This window comes from Scyliorhinus torazame, chromosome 1 (assembly GCF_047496885.1).
Source record: "Scyliorhinus torazame isolate Kashiwa2021f chromosome 1, sScyTor2.1, whole genome shotgun sequence".
Classification (NCBI taxonomy): domain Eukaryota; kingdom Metazoa; phylum Chordata; class Chondrichthyes; order Carcharhiniformes; family Scyliorhinidae; genus Scyliorhinus; species Scyliorhinus torazame.
The window spans coordinates 87791895-87811201 of NC_092707.1; the positions used below are offsets into that span (position 1 = coordinate 87791895).

The window sequence follows — 19307 nt, forward strand, 5'->3', positions numbered from 1 at the left end:
AAACAACATATGGTGAACTATTGACAGAAATTGAAAGGGCCAAGAGGATGTTAATGCTGATCCTATTTTTTTGTAAGTAGCTGATATTTAATTTTTTGAGTCAGCAGGATTCGTTTTCTCTGAAGGGAGTCCATAATTAACTTTTAAAAAAGGGATGATAGCAGAGGGCTCTGCGGGCCAGAAATGCACAATCCCACCTCCCCTGTTATTCCCCCTGCTCCCGGTAAGTATAACGGAGAAGGCATTGGGTCCTGTCGACAACATGAGGACTAGGATGACCTCGCTGCAGTTTCATTTGTATAAATCAGGGGGCACTGATGACCATTGGCTGCAAAGATGTGGCACGACCCCCCACCCCCAACCCCCCACACACACACATTCCAACAAGTTGGTCACATTTTTAAAAGGGTTAACTATTCAGCCACCAAAATATTTTTCCTTTGGTGTTCTCACACATGCCCCTCGCCTGTGTTAGGATCCCGGACCAGACCCCAACATTTGTTACGATCCCGGACCACACCCCAACATTTCTTAGGATCCCGGGCCTAACCCCAACATTTGTTAGGATCCCGGACAAAACCCCAACATTTGTTAGGATCTCAGACCACACCCCAACATTTGTTAGGATCCCGGGCCTAACCCCAACATTTGTTAGGGTCCCGGACCAGATTCCAACATTTGTTAGGATCCCGGATCAGATCCCAACATTTGTTAGGATCCCAGACCAGACCCCAACATTTGTTAGGATCCCGGACCAGATTCCAACATTTGTTAGGATCCCGGATCAGATCCCAACATTTGTTAGGATCCCAGACCAGACCCCAACATTTGTTAGGATCCCGGACAAGGGGCGTCATTCTCCGACCCCCCGCCGGGTCGGAGAATGGCCGTTGGCCGCCGTGAATCCCGCCCCCGCCCCCGCCGAAGTCTCCGGTACCGGAGATTGGGCGGGGGGCGGGAATCAGGCCGCGCCGGTTGGCGGGACTCCCGTTCAATTCTCTGGCCCGAATGGGCCGAAGTCCCGCCCAGAAATTGCCCGTCCCGCCGGCGTAAATCAAACCTGGTATTTACCGGCAGGACCAGGCAGCGTGGGCGGGCTCCGGGGTCCTGGGGGGGGGCGCGGGGCGATCTGACCCCTGGGGGTGCCCCCACGGTGGCCTGGCCCGCGATCGGGGCCCACCGATCCGCGGGCGGGCCTGTGCCCTGGGGGCTCTCTTTCCCTTCCGCCTCCGCTACGGCCTCCACCATGGCGGAGGCGGAAGAGACTCTCCCCACTGCGCATGCGCGGGAAACTTTCAGCGGCCGCTGACGCTCCCGCGCATGCGCCGCATTTCCGCGCCAGCTGGCGGGGCAACAAACGCCATTTCCGCCAGCTGGCGGGGCGGAAATCCCTCCGGCGTCGGCCTAGCCCCTCAATGTTGGGGCTAGGCCGCTAAAGATGTGGAGCATTCCGCACCTTTGGGCCGGCGCGATGCCCGTCTGATTGGCGCCGTCTTTGGCGCCAGTCGGCGGACATCGTGCCGTTGGGGGAGAATCTCGCCCCAGTCCTCAACATTTGTTAGGATCCCGGACCAGATCCCAACATTTGTTAGGATCCTGGACCAGACCCCAACATTTGTTAGGATCCCGGACCAGATCCCAACATTTGTTAGGATCCCAGACCAGACCCCAACGTTTGTTAGGATCCCGGACCAGATCCCAACGTTTGTTAGGATCCCGGACAAGACCCCAACATTTTTTAGGATCCCGGACAAAACCCCAACATTTGTTAGTATCCCAGACCACACCCCAACATTTGTTAGGATCCCGGACCAGATTCCAACATTTGTTAGGATCCCGGATCAGATCCCAACATTTGTTAGGATCCCGGACAAAACCCCAACATTTGTTAGGATCCCGGACAAAACCCCAACATTTGTTAGGATCCCGGACAAAACCCCAACATTTGTTAGGATCCCGGGCCTAACCCCAACGTTTGTTAGGATCCCGGACCAGACCCCAACATTTGTTAGGATCCCGGACCAGATTCCAACATTTGTTAGGATCCCGGACCAGACCCCAACATTTGTTAGGATCCCGGACCAGATTCCAACATTTGTTAGGATCCCGGACCAGACCCCAACGTTTGTTAGGATCTCGGACCAGATCCCAATGTTTGTTAGGATCCTGGACCAGATCCCAACATTTGTTAGGATCCCGGACCAGATCCCAACATTTGTTAGGATCCCGGACCAGACCCCAACGTTTGTTAGGATCTCGGACCAGATCCCAATGTTTGTTAGGATCCCGGACCAGATCCCAACATTTGTTAGGATCCCAGACCAGACGCCAACGGTTGTTAGGATCCCGGACCAGATCCCAACATTTGTTAGGATCCCGGACCAGACCCCAACATTTGTTAGGATCCCGGAACAAAACCCCAACATTTGTTAGGATCCCCGAAAAAACACCAACATTTGTTAGGATCCCAGACAAAACCCCAACATTTATTAGGATTCCGGGCCTAACCCCAACATTTGTTAGGATCACGGACAAAACCCCAACATTTTTTAGGATCCCAGACAAAACCCCAACATTTGTTAGGATCCCGGGCCAGATTCCAACATTTGTTAGGATCCCAGACCAGATCCCAACATTTGTTAGGATCCCGGACCAGATCCCAACATTTGTTAGGATCCCAGACCAGACCCCAATGTTTGTTAGGATCCCGGACCAGATCCCAACTTTTGTTAGGATCCCAGACCAGACCCCAACGTTTGTTAGGAGCCCGGACCAGATCCCAACATTTGTTAGGATCCCGGGCCAGATTCCAACATTTGTTAGGATCCCAGACCAGATCCCAACATTTGTTAGGATCCCGGACCAGACCCCGTTTGTTAGGATCTCGGACCAGATCCCAATGTTTGTTAGGATCCCGGACCAGATCCCAACATTTGTTAGGATCCCGGACAAAACACCAACATTTGTTCGGATCCCGGGCCAGATCCCAACATTTGTTAGGATCCCGGACCAGACCCCAACGTTTGTTAGGATCTCGGACAGATCCCAATGTTTGTTAGGATCCCGGACCAGATCCCAACATGTGTTAGGATCCCGGACCAGATCCCAACATTTGTTAGGATCCCGGACCAGACCCCAACGTTTGTTAGGATCCCGGACCAGATCCCAACATTTGTTAGGATCCCGGACCAGACCCCAACGTTTGTTAGGATCCCGGACCTGGGGCGAAATTCTCCGGAAACGGCGCGATGTCCGCCGACTGGCGCCCAATACGGCGCAAATCAGACGGGCATTGCGCCGCACCTTTGGGGGTCGAGCCCCAACCTTGAGGGGCTAGGCCCGCGCCGGACGAATTTCTGCCCCGCCAGCTGGCGGAAAAGGCCTTTGGTGCCCCGCCAGCTGGCGCGGAAATGACATCTCCGGGCGGTGCATGCACGGGAGCGTCAGCGGCCGCTGACAGCTTCCCACGCATGCGCAGTGGAGGGAGTCTCTTCTGCCTCCGCCATGGTGGAGACCGTGGCGGAGGCGGAAGGGAAAGAGTGCCCCCACGGCACAGGCCCGCCCGCGGGTCGGTGGGCCCCGATCGCAGGCCAGGCCACCGTGGGAGCACCCCCTGGGGCCAGATCGACCCGCGCCCCCCCCAGGACCCCGGAGCCCGCCCGCGCCGCCTTGTCCCGCCGGTAAGGTAGGTGATTTAATTTACGCCGGCGGGACAGGCATTTTAGCGGTGGGACTTCGGCCCATCCGGGCCGTAGAATCGCGGGGGGGTGGCCCGCCAACCGGCGCGGCGCGATTCCCGCCCCCGCCGTATCTCCGGTGCCGGAGACTTCGGCAACCGGCGGGGGCGGGATTCACGCCAGCCCCCAGCGATTCTCCGACCTGGCGGGTGGTCGGAGAATTTCGCCCCAGATCCCAACATTTGTTCGGATCCCGGACCAGGTCCCAACATTTGTTAGGATCCCGAACCAGATTCCAACATTTGTTAGGATCCCGGACCAGGTCCCAACATTTGTTAGTATCCAGGACCAGATCCCAACATTTGTTAGGATCCCGGACAAGACCCGAACATTTGTTAGGATCCCGAACCAGATCCCAACATTTGTTAGGATCCCGCACCAGACCCCAACATTTGTTCAGATCCCGGACCAGATCCCAACATTTGTTAGGATCCCGCACCAGACCCCAACATTTGGGCAGCACAGTAGCACACGTGGCTAGCACTGTGGCTTCACAGCGCCAGGGTCCTAGGTTCGATTCCCTGCTGCGTCACTGTCTGTGTGGAGTCTGCACGTTCTCCCCGTGTCTGCGTGGGTTTCCTCCGGGTGCTCCGGTTTCCTCGCACAGTCCAAAGATATGCAGGTTATCACAGAATTTTCATAGAATTTACAGTGCAGAAGGAGGCCATTCAGCCCATCGAGTCTGCAATGGCTCTTGGCAAGAGCACCCTGCCCAAGGTCAACACTACCCTATCCCCATAACCCAGTAACCCCACCCAACACAGGGCAATTTTGGACACTAAGGGCAATTTAGCATGGCCAATCCACCTAACCTGCACATCTTCGGACTGTGGGAGGAAACCGGACCAGACCGCAACATTTGTTAGGTGGACTGGCCATGCTAAATTGCCCTTAGTGTCCAAAAGGTTAGGAGGGGTAAATGGGTTATGGGGATAGGGTGGAAGTGAGGGCTTAAGTGGGTCGATGTGGACTCGATGGGCCGAATGGCCTCCTTCTGCACTGTATGTTCTATGTTCTATATGTTAGGATCCTGGACAAGACCCCAACGTTTGTTAGGATCCCGGCCCAGATCCCAACGTTTGTTACGATACCGGACAAGAACTCCGTGCATTTAAAAAAAATAATTATGGAGAGGATGGGGATGGTGGATTCATGGAGATTTGGGGACCCTGGAGAGAAGAGTACTTCCTCTTCTCCCATGTGTATAGAGTATATTCCCGGATTGACTATTTTGTTGTGTGCCAGACGATGCTGATTGGGGTGGAAAGAGCGGCATATGAGGGAATAGTGACTTTGGACCACGCTCCGCACTATCTGGACGTAAGGCTTTGTTCAGGTAAAGGGCAGAGGCCGGGCTGGGGGTTGGATTCAAGACTTTTGGCAGACAAGGAGCTATGTGGGAATGTGGCAGTGGTGATTAACAATTATGTTAAGGTAGGTATTGACAGCCACATTCTGGGAGGCTTTGAAAGCGGTGGTCCTGGGGGCAATTATCGAGGCCCATAACGTTAGGATGGGGAGGGCGGAGAAGCGGCGATTGTTTGACAAGATAAGTGGATAGGAGGTGTTCTGTTGCCCCCGCTGGTGGAAAGAAAGAGGTTGCAGGAGCAGTTTGACGGGTTGGCGACGGGTAGGGCAGTGGGTCAGCTGTGGCGGGCACCGGGGATGCAGTATGAGTAAGGGGAGAAGGCGAGATGTATGTTGGCAGCTGTGGCGGCAGGCAGCATTGTAGGAAATCCTGCTGGTGAGGGCGGAAGCCGGGGGGGGGGGAGTGATATCAGATCCAGAGAGGATAAATGAGGTATCCAAGGCCTTCAATCAGAGGCTGTATAGGGTTGAGGCAAGGGGGGGAGGAGGCTGATAGGGTTTTTGGATGGGCTGGACTTCCCAGAGTTGGAGGAAGGGAAGAGGCAGGCGCTGGAGGAACCATTAGGGCTAAAGGAGGTGATGGAGTACATTGGCATGATGCAGTCGGGCAAGGTGCCAGAGTCAGGTGGCTTCCCGGCAGAATTTTCATAGAATCCCTACAGTTCAGAAGGAATCCATTCGGTCCATTGAGTCTGCTCCAACCATTGGAAAGAACACCCTACATGAGCCCACGCCTGCCTCCCCCAATTCTGTAACCCAGTAACCCCACCCAACCTTTTATAAACTAAGAAGCAATTTATCATGGCCAACCCACCTAACCTGCACATGTTTGGAGTGTGGGAGAAAACTGGAGCACTGGAGGAAACCCACACAGACACAGGGAGAAAGTGCAAACTCCACACAGTCACCCGAGGCCGGAACAGAACCCAGGTCCCTGGAGTTGTAATGCAGCAGTGCTAACCACTGTGCCATGTTGCCCCCCAGAATGAGATGGAATTGGCCTCCACCTTCTGGGTATGTTCAATGAAGTGGTGGAGGAGGGGGAACTGCCAACTACGTTGGCGCTGACATCAATTTTGCAGATCCCAAAAATGGAGAAGGATCCGCTGGAGTGGGGTCCTATAGGCCCATCTCACTGTTGATCATAGACGTGAAAATCCTGGCAAAGGTATTGGTGAAAAGTTTGAAGGGGTACATACTAAAGGTGGTCTCGGAGAACCGAACGGGGTGTGTGAAGGGGCTGCAGCTTTCTAGTAATATTAGGAAGTTGCTAAACATAATTATGACCCTGTGGGGGGGGGGGGGGGGGGGGGGGCGTGTGTCAGAGGTGATTGTGCCACTGAGAATTTGGCAGGGGAGAGTGAAAGTATTTGTTCAAATCCTGAGGAGGTTCGGGTTTGGGCCGAGGTTTGTGGCGTGGGTTCGGCTGTTGTATGCGACCCCCATGGCAAGTGTGTGAATGAATGAGACAAACAATGAATGAGTCCAAAGATGTGCGGGCTAGGTGGATTGGCCATGATAAATTGCCCTTAGTGTCCAAAATTGCCCTTAGTGCTGGGTGGGGTTACTGGGTTATGGGGATAGGGTGGAGGTGTTGACCTTGGGTAGGGTGCTCTTTCCAAGAGCCGGTGCAGACTTGATGGGCCGAATGGCCTCCTTCTGCACTGTCAATTCTATAAAACTGGGGTACTTAGACTGCTTAGGGGAATGAGGCTGGGATGTCCACTGTCCCTGCTGCTGTTCACGCTGACGATGAGCCCTTGGTGATGGCACTTTGGGCCACTGCTGAGTGGCGGAGGATTGAGGGGAGTGGGGCCGGGAGCACCGGGTGTCGCTGTATGCCGGTGACCTGTTGCTGTTCTTGATGGAGCCGTTAGAAAGCATGAGCAGAATCATGTGGCGGGATTCTCCGACCCCCGTCGGGTCGGAGAATCTCCAGGAGGGGCGGCACGAATCCCGCCACGACGCCGGCTGACGTATTCCCTGGCGCCGTTTTTTGGGCAGGGGCAGGATTCACGGCACGCCGGTCGGGGGCCGTTGGTAGCGGCCCCCGCCTGCAATTCTCTGGGCCCCGATGGACCAAGCGGCCGTCAGCCTTTGGCCAGTCCCTGTCGGCGTCAATCACTCAACTCACGTACCGACGGGACCTGGCAGGTAAGTCGGCGGGGGCGGTCCTCGGGGGGAGGGGGGGGGGGGGCACAGGGGGATCCGATCCCGGGAGGGGTCCCCCACGGTGGCCTAGCCCGCAATCGGGGCCCACCAATCTGCGGGTGGGCCTGATCCGTGGAGCACTTCTTTCTTCCGCGCCGGCCCCTGTCGGGCTCCGCCATGGCCGGCGCATGCGCCAAAATACGCCAGTCGTCTGCGCATGGGCAGAACCACGCCGAAGTTCCGTGCATGCGCGAGATCACACCAGCCCTTCAGTGCATGCGCGAATTTGCGCCGTCCCTTTAGCGCCAGCTGGAGCGGCGCCAATCCCTCCGGCGTCCACCCAGCCCCTGGAAGTGCGGAGAATTCCGCACTTTCGGGGGCTGTTGATGCCGGAGGGTTGGCGCCGGCTCTCCCGCCGGCGTGGGAGAAGGGAGAATCACGGCCATGGGCTCACTCGAAAGGTTTGGGGCCTTCTCGGGCTATAAATTGAATGTTGGGAAAAGCGATGTATTCCTGGTAAACGCTTGGGGGCAGCAGTGAATCTATGGCCTCTGCCGTTTAAGGTGGCAAGGGAGAGGTTCCGGTATTTGGGGATTCAGGTAGCGCATGAGTTGTCCACCATGTATGGGTAGAACCTGATGGGGTTGAAGAGGGAGGTTAAGGGGACCTTAAACGGTGGGATACTTTGCTTCTTACATTGGCAGGGAGGGTACAGGTGATAAAGACGAACATATTGTTGTGGGGGGGGGGCGTGGAGGTTAGAGGCAGAGTCATGTGAGGGGCGGAGCCTAAGGACCCTTGTGACGGCTCCGTCCTGAGGAAGCACACGAGCAGTCCGGTGTGGAGTGATCCATAAAAATTAGGAACCATCTGAGGAGGCACTTTAAACTGGGGCACATGCCAGTGATGACTCCACTGTGTGGGAATCATAGGTTTGCGCTGGGGGGGGGATGGATGGGATATACAGGAAATGAAGGGAGAAAGGGCGAGTGCGGGTCAGGGACATGTTTGTGGACGGCAGGTTTGCTGGGCTAGAGGAGCTGCCGGAGAGTTTGGAGCTACCATGGGAGAGTGAGTTCAGATACTGACAGGTGAGGAACTTTGCACACAAGGAGCTGCCTTCATTCCCTCAGGTACCAGAATATACACATTTGGAGAAAAGGTTGCTCCTGGATGAAGGGGGGATGGAAGGATTGGGGACATATAAGACCATAAGACATAGGAGTGGAAGTAAGGCCATTCGGCCCATCGAGTCCACTCCACCATTCAATCATGGCTGATTTCAACTCCATTTACCCGCTCTCTCTCCATAGCCCTTAATTCCTTGAGAAATCAAGAATTTATCAACTTCTGTCTTCAAGACACTCAACGTCCCGGCCTCCACCGCCCTCTGTGGCAATGAATTCCACATACCCACCACTCTCTGGCTGAAGAAATTTCTCCTCATCTCTGTTCTAAAGTGACTCCCTTTTATTCTAAGGCTGTGCCCCCGGGTCCTAGTCTCCCCTGCTAATGGAAACAACTTCCCTACATCCACCCTATCTAAGCCATTCATTATCTTGTAAGTTTCTATTAGATCTTCCCTCAACCTCCTAAACTCCAATGAATATAATCCCAGGATCCTCAGACGTTCATCGTATGTTAGGCCTACCATTCCTGGGATCATCCGTGTGAATCTCCGCTGGACCCGCTCCAGTGTCAGTATGTCCTTCCTGAGGTGTGGGGCCCAAAATTGCTCACAGTATTCTAAATGGGGCCTAACTAATGCTTTATAAAGCTTCAGAAGTACATCCCTGCTTTTATATTCCAAGCCTCTTGAGATGAATGACAACATTGCATTTGCTTTCTTAATTACAGACTCAACCTGCAAGTTTACCTTTAGAGAATCCTGGACTAGGACTCCCAAGTCCCTTTGCACTTCAGCATTATGAATTTTGTCACCGTTTAGAAAATAGTCCACGCCTCTATTCTTTTTTCCAAAGTGCAAGACCTCGCACTTTCCCACGTTGAATTTCATCAGCCATTTCTTGGACCACTCTCCTAAACTGTCTAAATCTTTCTGAAGCCTCCCCACCTCCTCCATACTACCTGCCCCTCCACCTATCTTCGTATCAGCGGCAAACTTAGCCAGAATGCCCTTAGTCCCGTTATCTAGATCATTAATATATAAAGAGAACAGCTGTGGTCCCAACACTGAACCCTGCGGGACACCACTCGTCACCGGTTGCCATTCCGAAAAAGAACCTTTTATCCCAACTCTCTGCCTTCTGCCTGACAGCCAATCGTCAATCCATGTTAGTACCTTGCCTCGAATACCATGGGCCCTTACTTTACTCAGCAGTCTCCCGTGAGGCACCTTATCAAAGGCCTTTTGGAAGTCAAGATAGATAACATCCATTGGCTCTCCTTGGTCTAACCTATTTGTTATCTCTTCAAAGAACTCTAACAGGTTTGTCAGGCACGACCTCCCCTTACTAAATCCATGCTGACTTGTCCTAATCCGACCCTGCACTTCCAAGAATTTAGAAATCTCATCCTTAACAATGGATTCTAGAATCTTGCCAACAACCGAGGTCAGGCTAATTGGCCTATAATTTTCCATCTTTTTCCTTGTTCCCTTCTTGAACAGGGGGGGTTACAACAGCGATTTTCCAATCCTCTGGTACTTTCCCTGACTCCAGTGACTGTTGAAACATCATCACCAACGCCTCCACTATTTCTTCAGCTATCTCCTTTAGAACTCTAGGATGTAGCCCATCTGGGCCCGGAGATTTGTCAATTTTTAGACCTCTTAGTTTCTCTAGCATTTTCTCCTTTGTGATGGCTACCATATTCAACTCTGCCCCCTGACTCTCCGGAATTGTTGGGATATTACTCATGTCTTCTACTGTGAAGACTGACGCAAAGTACTTATTCAGTTCCTCGGCTATTTCCATGTCTCCCATCACAAAATTACCAGCGTCATTTTGGAGCGGCCCAATGTCAACTTTTGCCTCCCGTTTGTTTTTAATGTATTTAAAGAAACTTTTACTATCATTCCTAATGTTACTGGCTAGCCTACCTTCAAATTTGATCCTCTCTTTCCTTATCTCTCTCTTTGTTATCCTCTGTTTGTTTTTGTAGCCTTCCCAATCTTCTGACTTCCCACTACTCTTTGCCACATTATAGGCTTTCTCTTTTGCTTTGATGCATTCCCTAACTTCCTTTGTCAGCCATGGCTGCCTAATCCCCCCTCTGATAACCTTTCTTTTCTTTGCGATGAACCTCTGTACTGTGTCCTCAATTACACCCAGAAGCTCTTGCCATTGCTGTTCTACTGTCGTACCCACTAGGCTCTGCTCCCAGTTGATTTTCGTCAGTTCCTCCCTCATGCCCCTATAGTTACCTTTATTTAACTGTAACACCTTTACATCTGATTCTACCTTCTTTCTTTCAAATTGGAGATCGAATTCGACCATATTATGATCACTGCCTCCTAAGTGCTCCCTTACTTTAAGATCTTTAATCAAGTCTGGCTCATTACATAACACTAAGTCCAGAATGGCCTGTTCCCTCGTGGGCTCCATCACAAGCTGTTCCAAAAAGCCCTCCTGTAAACATTCAATGAATTTCCTTTCCTTGGGTCCACTGGCAGTATTATTTACCCAGTCCACCTGCATATTGAAGTCCCCCATGATCACTGTGACCTTCCCTTTCTGACATGCACTTTCTATTTCGTGGTGCATCTTGTGCCCCTGGTCCTGACCACTGTTAGGAGGCCTGTACATAACTCCCATTATGGTTTTTTTGCCTTTGTGGTTCCTCAACTCTACCCACACAGACTCCACATCATCTGACCCCATGTCGTTTAGTGCTATTGATTTAATTTCATTCCTAATTAACAAGGCAACTCCGCCCCCTCTGCCCACCTCTCTGTCTTTTCGATAGGTTGTGAATCCCTGGATGTTTAAATGCCAGTCATGAACCCCCTGCAACCATGTCTCTGTGATGCCTACCACATCATACCTGCCAGTCACAATCTGGGCCACAAGCTCATCTACCTTGTTCCGTACAATGCGCGCATTTAAATATAGCACCTTTAATTCTCTATCGACCGTCCCTTTTTGTTTTCTTAGTGTGGTGGACCTTGGTTTACTGAGCCTTTCCATACACTGTCATATTTTGTGGGATGGGGACTATTGTAACCTCTCCTGAGTTCTGTCTTTTCGTGCTTTTTTGTATTCCTAAGCAGCTACGCTTCCCACTGATTACTTCACCTCTTGGTTCCCTGACTTTCCCTTCCCCCCCAATGGGTGGTTTGAGAGAGAAAGGCACAACCTTAGTGAAAAGGATCAAGTGGCAGTGGGAGGAGGAGTTGAGGAGGGAGATTGGGTGGGTACTTTGCCGCAAAGTAATGTGCCGAGCGAACTCACCCTCTTCTTGTGCAAGGATGAGTTTTATTCAGTTTAAGGTGTTGCATAGAGTCCACATAACTCAAGCCTGGATGAGTGAGTTTTTCCCGGAGGTAGGGGACGGATGTGAGAGGTGTGGGAGGCGAACCATGTCCATATGTTCTGGGGATGTGTGGAGTTGACAACCTTTTGGGAGGCAGTGTTTAGGATTGTAGCGCACAAAGACTCACGAGAGACGAATAGAGATGAAGTCGATGAGGCTTTATTAAGCGTGACTTGTTCCCCACAGTTCAGTAGCAGACTGGCCTGCGGGGGAGAACTCCTGGTTCTTATACTCCACCTTCAGGGCGGAGCTAGAGGTCAACAGCCAACCAGGACCCGGGATCTGTCAGCCAATGACATCACGGCTTCACAGTCCCACATGACCCCTAATGCATACTACCACATTCACCCCTTGTTAAAAATGAACCCGGCGGGGTGGTGCTTCGTATGGTGGTAAGGGTTTACAAGGCTGGTCCTGGGAGGAAAACTTTTGCATGTCATCACAGCATGTACAGAGGTTTTTTTTTGTTTTGAACTATTTACAGTAAAAGGGGGAAAAGGAAAGAGTTCTCGTTAAAGTCCACAACATTGTAGTGTTACATCGATGCCACGAGTCGGTCGGGCGGTCTGGTCGTCCTCGTCGATCGCCTCGGCCCCGGTGGTGGTGCTTGTTCCCGTGTTGTCGTCTCCGGGAGCCTTACGGTTTCTGCTTCAGCTTCACTTCTGGTCAGACCTGGGAGGAGGACCGATCCTCCCGGAAAGGGGGCGCTCGCGGGGTGCGCCGGTGGCAGGGAGGGGGTGATTGGTGTCGGGGGGGTGTGCGTGTTGCCGGCGGGCGCCAGATCTCGCAGGGAGACCGTGTCCTGTCGGCCGTCGGGGTACTCCAAGTAAGCGTACTGCGGGTTCGCGTGGAGGAGGCGAACCCTCTCGACCAACGGGTCCGACTTGTGTGCCCGCACATGTTTTCGGAGCAGGATGGGTCCTGGGACCGCCAGCCAGGTCGGCAGCGACGTTCCAGAGGAGGACTTCCTGGGGAAGACAAGGAGGCGCTCATGAGGCGTTTGGTTAGTGCTAGTACACAGTAGCGACCGGATGGAGTGGAGAACGTCCGGGAGGACCTCCTGCCACCGTGAAACTGGGAGGTCCCTGGACCGTAGGGCCAGTAGGACGGTCTTCCAGACCGTGCCGTTCTCCCTCTCTACTTGCCCGTTCCCCCGGGGGTTGTAGCTGGTAGTCCTGCTCGAGGCTATACCGTTGCTGAGCAGGAACTGGCGCAGCTCGTCACTCATGAAGGAGGACCCCCTGTCGCTGTGGACGTATGCGGGGCAACTGAACAGTGTGAATATGGTGTTAAGGGCTTTAATGACTGTGGCCGCTGTCATGTCAGGGCAGGGGATGGCGAAGGGGAAACGGGAGTACTCGTCCACCACGTTCAGGAAGTATATGTTGCGGTCGGTGGAGGGGAGGGGCCCTTTGAAATCCAGACTAAGGCATTCAAAGGGACGGGAAGCCTTGATCAGGTGCGCACCATCCGGCCTGAAAAAGTGCGGTTTGCACTCTGCGCAGATGTGGCAGTTCCTTGTGACTGTACGGACCTCCTCCACATAGTAGGGGAGGTGGCGGGACTTTATAAAGTGGTAGAACCGAGTGACCCCCGGGTGGCAGAGGTCCTCGTGGAGGGTTTGGAGGCGGTTAATTTGTGCGTTGGCACATGTGCCGCGGGATAGGGCATCGGACGGCTCGTTCAGCTTTCCGGGACGGTACATGATCTCATAGTTGAAGGTGGAGAGCTCGATCCTCCACCTTAAGATCTTGTCGTTCTTAATTTTGCCCCGCTGTGCATTATCGAACATGAAGGCTACCGACCGTTGGTCCGTGAGGAGAGTGAATCTCCTGCCGGCCAGGTAATGCCTCCAATGTCGCACAGCTTCCACTATGGCTTGGGCTTCCTTTTCCACTGAGGAGTCGCGGATTTCTGAAGCGTGGAGGGTTCGGGAGAAAAAGGCCACGGGTCTGCCCGCTTGGTTAAGGGTGGCCGCTAGAGCTACATCGGAGGCGTCGCTCTCGACCTGGAAGGGGAGGGACTCGTCGATGGCGCGCATCGTGGCCTTTGCGATATCCGCTTTGATGCGGCTGAAGGCCTGGCAAGCCTCTGTCGACAGAGGGAAGGTCGTGGTCTGTATTAGGGGGCGGGCCTTGCCTGCGTACTGGGGGACCCACTGGGCGTAATATGAAAAGAACCCCAGGCAGCGTTTTAGGGCTTTTGAGCAGTGCGGGAGGGGAAATTCCATGAGGGGGCGCATGCGTTCGGGGTCGGGGCCTATTATCCCATTGCGCACTACATATCCCAAGATGGCTAGCCGGTTTGTGCTAAAAACGCACTTGCCCTCGTTGTATGTGAGGTTCAAGGCTTTAGCGGTCTGGAGGAATTTTTGGAGGTTGGCGTCGTGGTCCTGCTGATCGTGGCCATAGATGGTTACGTTGTCGAGGTATGGGAACGTGGCCTGCAACCCGTGTTGATCAACCATTCGGTCCATCTCTCGTTGGAAGACCGAGACCCCGTTTGTGACGCCAAATGGGACCCTTAGGAAGTGGTATAATCGCCCGTCTGCCTCGAAGGCTGTGTACTTGCAGTCACTTGGGCGGATGGGGAGCTGATGGTAGGCGGACTTGAGGTCCACGGTGGAGAAGACCTTATATTGGGCAATCCGATTGACCATGTCGGATATGCGGGGGAGAGGGTACGCATCTAGTTGTGTGTACCTGTTGATGGTCTGGCTATAGTCTATGACCATCCTTTGCTTCTCCCCTGTCTTTACTACTACCACCTGTGCTCTCCAGGGACTGTTGCTGGCCTGGATTATGCCTTCCTTCAGTAGCCGCTGGACTTCGGACCGAATGAATGTCCGGTCCTGGGCACTGTACCGTCTGCTCCTAGTGGCGACGGGTTTGCAATCCGGGGTGACGTTTGCAAACAAGGATGGGGGCTCAACCTTGAGGGTTGCGAGGCCGCAGATAGTGAGTGGGGGTATTGGGCCGCCGAATTGAAACGTTAGGCTCTGCAGGTTGCACTGGAAATCTAATCCCAGTAATGTGGGCGCGCAGAGTTGGGGAAGGACGTAGAGCCTGTAGTTTTTAAACTCCCTCCCTTGCACCGTTAGGGTCACTGTGCAGAAGCCTTTAATCTGTACGGAGTGGGATCCTGCAGCTAGGGAAATCTTTTGCGCACTGGGACGGATGGTCAAAAAACAGCGTCTTACCGTGTCGGGGTGGATGAAGCTTTCCATGCTCCCGGAGTCGACCAGGCATGGTGTCTCGTGCCCGTTTATCAGCACCGTTGTTGTCGTCGTCTGGAGCGTCCGGGGCCGTGCTTGGTCCAGCGTCATTGAGGCCAGACGTGATCATAGTGCTTGAGCATCTTCCTCGAACCCCGTGGAGCCGTCGACACTGGGGTCCGTTGTTGCCGTCCAAGATGGCGGCGGGGGTGAACAAAATGGCCACCCCCATGCATCGCACATGGCTGGGGGGTCATAAGATGGCGGCGGGGGTGGACAAAATGGCCGTCCCCATGCGTCGCACAGGTCTGGGGGGTCCCAAGGTGGCGGCGCCTCTCCTCCCCTCGTGGTGGCCGGGACCCAAAATGGCGGCGCCTGCGGGTTACACATGGGGCGCTGGGGGGGTTGGGGAGCGTCAGAAACGCGCAGATCGCCTTGTTCTCCGGGGACAGCGGAGGCCGGGACCCAAACTGGTTGCGCCTGCGGGTCGTACATGGGGCGCTGGACAGCTGTGGCCGGGACCCAAACTAGTTGCGCCTGCGGGTCGTACATGGGGCGCTGGGGGGGTTGGGGAGCGTTAGAAGCGCGCAGGAATCCTTGTTCGCCGGGGACAGCGGCGACCTCCCGGGACCGGCACACAGCCGCGAAATGGCCCTTTTTCCCGCAGCTCTTACAAATCGCTGCGCGGGCCGGGCAGCGCTGCCGGGGATATTTCGCCTGGCCGCAGAAATAGCAGCGGGCTCCCCCGGGACGACTTGGCGTCTGAACCGCGCAAGCCTGTGGCGTGGGGGGGGGGAGGGGGGGGGTTTTGTTGCGACGGGGGTCCATGGAGCCCAAGGGGCTGCCGCGCGGTCGGGGCCGTAGGCGCGGGCGTTTCGCGCGGCCACATCTAGTGAGGCTGCAAGGGCCCGTGCCTCTGAGTGTCCTAGCGACTCTTTTTCTAAAAGTCTTTGGCGGATTTGGGAAGAGTTCATACCAGCCACAAAAGCATCACGCATCAACATGTCCGTGTGTTCCATCGCGTTTACCGGCGGGCAGCTGCAGGCCCGTCCCAAAATTAGTAGCGCGGCGTAGAATTCATCTATCGATTCTCCGGGACTTTGCCGTCTCGTTGCGAGTTGGTAGCGTGCGTAGATCTGGTTCACTGGGCGAACATAGATGCTTTTTAGTGCTGCGAACGCCGTCTGCGTCTTCGATGAGAGGGAAAATTTCCGGGCTTACCCTCGAGTGCAGGACCTGTAGTTTCTGGTCTTCTGTGACCCGGCAGGGGGCCGTTCTGAGGTAGGCCTCGAAACAAGTCTGCCAGTGTTTGAAAACTGCTGCTGAGTTCACTGCGTTGGGGCTGATCCTCAGGCATTCCGGGATGATCCTGAGCTCCATAGTTCTTTTAAGCACGCTTAATAAATTGTAGCGCACAAAGACTCACGAGAGACGAATAGAGATGAAGTCGATGAGGCTTTATTAAGCGTGACTTGTTCCCCGCAGTTCAGTAGCAGACTGGCCTGCGGGGGAGAACTCCTGGTTCTTATACTCCACCTTCAGGGCGGAGCTAGAGGTCAACAGCCAACCAGGACCCGGGATCTGTCAGCCAATGACATCACGGCTTCACAGTCCCACATGACCCCTAATGCATACTACCACAGGAACCTACCGAGGATTGTAGGGTTTGAGATGAAGCCGGACCCTATGGTGGGGGTCTTTGGAGTGTCGAAGATGCCGGAGCTGCATGCTGGAGGGGAAAGGGCCTGATGTCGTGGCCTTCGCCGCTCTGTTTGCCGGATACTTTTGAATTGGAGGTTGGCTATGCCACCGGGGGTCATGGTTGGGAGACTTGAACCAGTTTTTCAGGTTGGAGAAAATCAAATTTGCCCTGAGGGGGTCAGAGGAGGGCTTTAAGGTACGGCAGAGGACGCGTATGATGGTATTTGAGGAGCTATTTGTCACAAGGGTGGGGAGCGGAGAGGGATGTAAATGGGGAAAATGTACAAACTATATCCTCTGTTGGATGTTAAGGCTGTGTTACTGTTCAACATGTTTGGAATAAAATATCTTTTTAAAAAAAGGAGCCACGGACCTGCCTTTGGGCAGAGCACACATATATAACACATATATAACACATATATAACACATATGTAACAACAGTTCAGTCCTAACTTCCATTTTTGTTATTTTTGACGTGTGAAAACTTGGGACCCATCACATTATCTGCCCTTCCCATCCTCACGCACCCAGAAGAATTCATCAGTGCACACACTACCTGGGGCCCCTTTGAAGACTCCAGATCCACGGCAATGTGCTTGACTCTTAAGATGCCAATCGATTCAAGGGCAGTTAGGGACAGGAAACAAATGCAGGCCTTGCCTGTGATGACTGCCCACATCCCATAAAAGAATAAAGAAAAAATATTCACGCAACCATGCAACGCAGAAGGGTTTTTTTTTCGTGCCCATCCTGCTCACGTTGGCTCTATGGAACAACTATCCAGTTAGCCACACTACCCTACTCTTTCCTCCAGGCCCTCCAATTTCAAGTAGAATTTTGAAATTTACCATTAATTCAGACGGCTTCATTTCTGGTGGTTCATTCCTCATCATGACAATTTGTAAAAATAAAATCTCCCAAACACCCCTATGGTTCTTCAATCGCTGCCCAGCCTTACTGCCAGGGCAAACCACTTCCTCCTATCCACTGTACCCCCTTCATCGTTTCAAACTGCCCTGTTTGAGCAAGAATAACAGTGACTTTGGCAGGGCAGACATCATAAAGTCCCTTGTGCAGCATAGCAGAGGCAGGGATGTACATGGAAGAGGATATCACAATGTAGGGTTCGGGTGACAAAGAATGACGAGCTACAAAGGAATGGTAGTCAACAGGATTTGGTACATTTATGAGAAGGAAATGCCGATAAGTGTTGGAATGTTCCTTGATCTGAGCTAGAGAAGGGAAGTCAGGCTCCCTTTAACTGACTTTCCAATTGTCTGATCTTCATGATAACCAGGTAAGCTTGGTCAGAGACCTGGACACACGTCCATGTTATGTCTGTCGCTGCAGCATATCAGACAGGGTTATTTCATTACCGTTTCATTTTGCAGCTCCATAGGAAGAAGTTTATATACGTCGTCTTTGCCGTAGGAATTGGTGGGAGTTTCCAATTTGGGTTCCATATATCCGCCATCAATCCTCCATCAGAGGTAAGAAGGACATCCTACATTCCTGACACACTCGCATTGCCACTTGTATTCTCAATTCCGTTCATACTGTTCAAAATTATACTTAAGTTTGATGCTGAATGAATCATCTGTTGTAATTCATTCTCACAGCATATCAAGAAGTTCATCAATGAAACATGGGTCGAGCGACATGAAACACCATTACAGGAATATTCACTCATGCTGTTGTGGTCCTTCATTGTGTCTATATACCCTGTTGGAGGACTGATAGGAGCACAGTTTGCAGCAGTTTTAACAGTGACGTATGGAAGGTAGGATCAGCAGAATCAACCTGTGTGTCACATCACAAAACTGTGAGGTAAAAATAAAAACATGCGACACAGGGGGTGGGTTTCCCTCAGCCAGGGGCGGGGCCGGAGAACCCCCGAGACTGGGCCACGCTGCCCCAACGCCGGCACGCGATTCTCCGCAGAGCAGAGAATCGGCGCCATTGGGGCCGGCGTGGATGGTACGGCGCCGGTCGGGGGCCGCTCTATATGGCCGGCCCAACGATTCTCAGCCCGGGAGGGGCCAAGCGGCCGTCGTACAAACGGCGAGTCCCGCCGGCGCCGTCCACACCTGCTCTCAGCCGGCGTGAACTCGGCGTGGAAGGGTCGGGTGGCGGCCTGTGGGGGGGAGGGGGGGTCCAACCCCGGGGGGGGGCTCCGATGTGGCCGGACCCAAGATCAGGGCCCACCAATCGGCGGGCCGGCCTCTCTGGCTGGGGGCCTCCTTCCCTACGCACCGGCCCCTGTAGTCATGCACCATGTTGCATTGGGGCCGGCGCGTTGAAGGAAGGCACTTCGCATGCGCGGATCCCGCGGCGCCCAGTTCGCACCGGGATCAGCAGCTGGAGTGGCGTGAGCCGCTCCAGTTCCGTGCTGGCCCCTTTTGCGGGCCAGAATTTGTCGTCGGGTCAGCCCGAGTGTTTACGACGGCGTGGACACTCTGCCGCTGGATCAGAGAATCCCACCCAGGGGGTCAGACAGCAAGAATTCAGAAAGAAATGGAGAAGAACTTAGATCCAGATATTAGAGTGATGGGTGAGATAGACTGAGTGACGGAGTGGTGGGGGACGGACAGAGTGAGGGAGTGATAGAGGGACGGACAGAGTGATGGGTGAGATAGACTGAG

At 53.7% G+C, this 19307-nt stretch overlaps 1 protein-coding gene across 4 annotated transcripts in view; it reads left to right on the forward strand.

The window, feature by feature from the left end:
- Positions 1–19307, forward strand: part of LOC140409353 (solute carrier family 2, facilitated glucose transporter member 11-like) — a 138244-nt gene that overhangs the window by 39207 nt on the left and 79730 nt on the right. For all 4 annotated transcript variants that reach the window (XM_072497784.1, XM_072497791.1, XM_072497808.1 and 1 more), the window contains exons 2-3: positions 18057–18155; positions 18285–18445. In XM_072497784.1, the coding sequence (XP_072353885.1) occupies positions 18057–18155; positions 18285–18445 (260 nt within the window). The remainder of the gene's footprint in view (positions 1–18056; positions 18156–18284; positions 18446–19307) is intronic.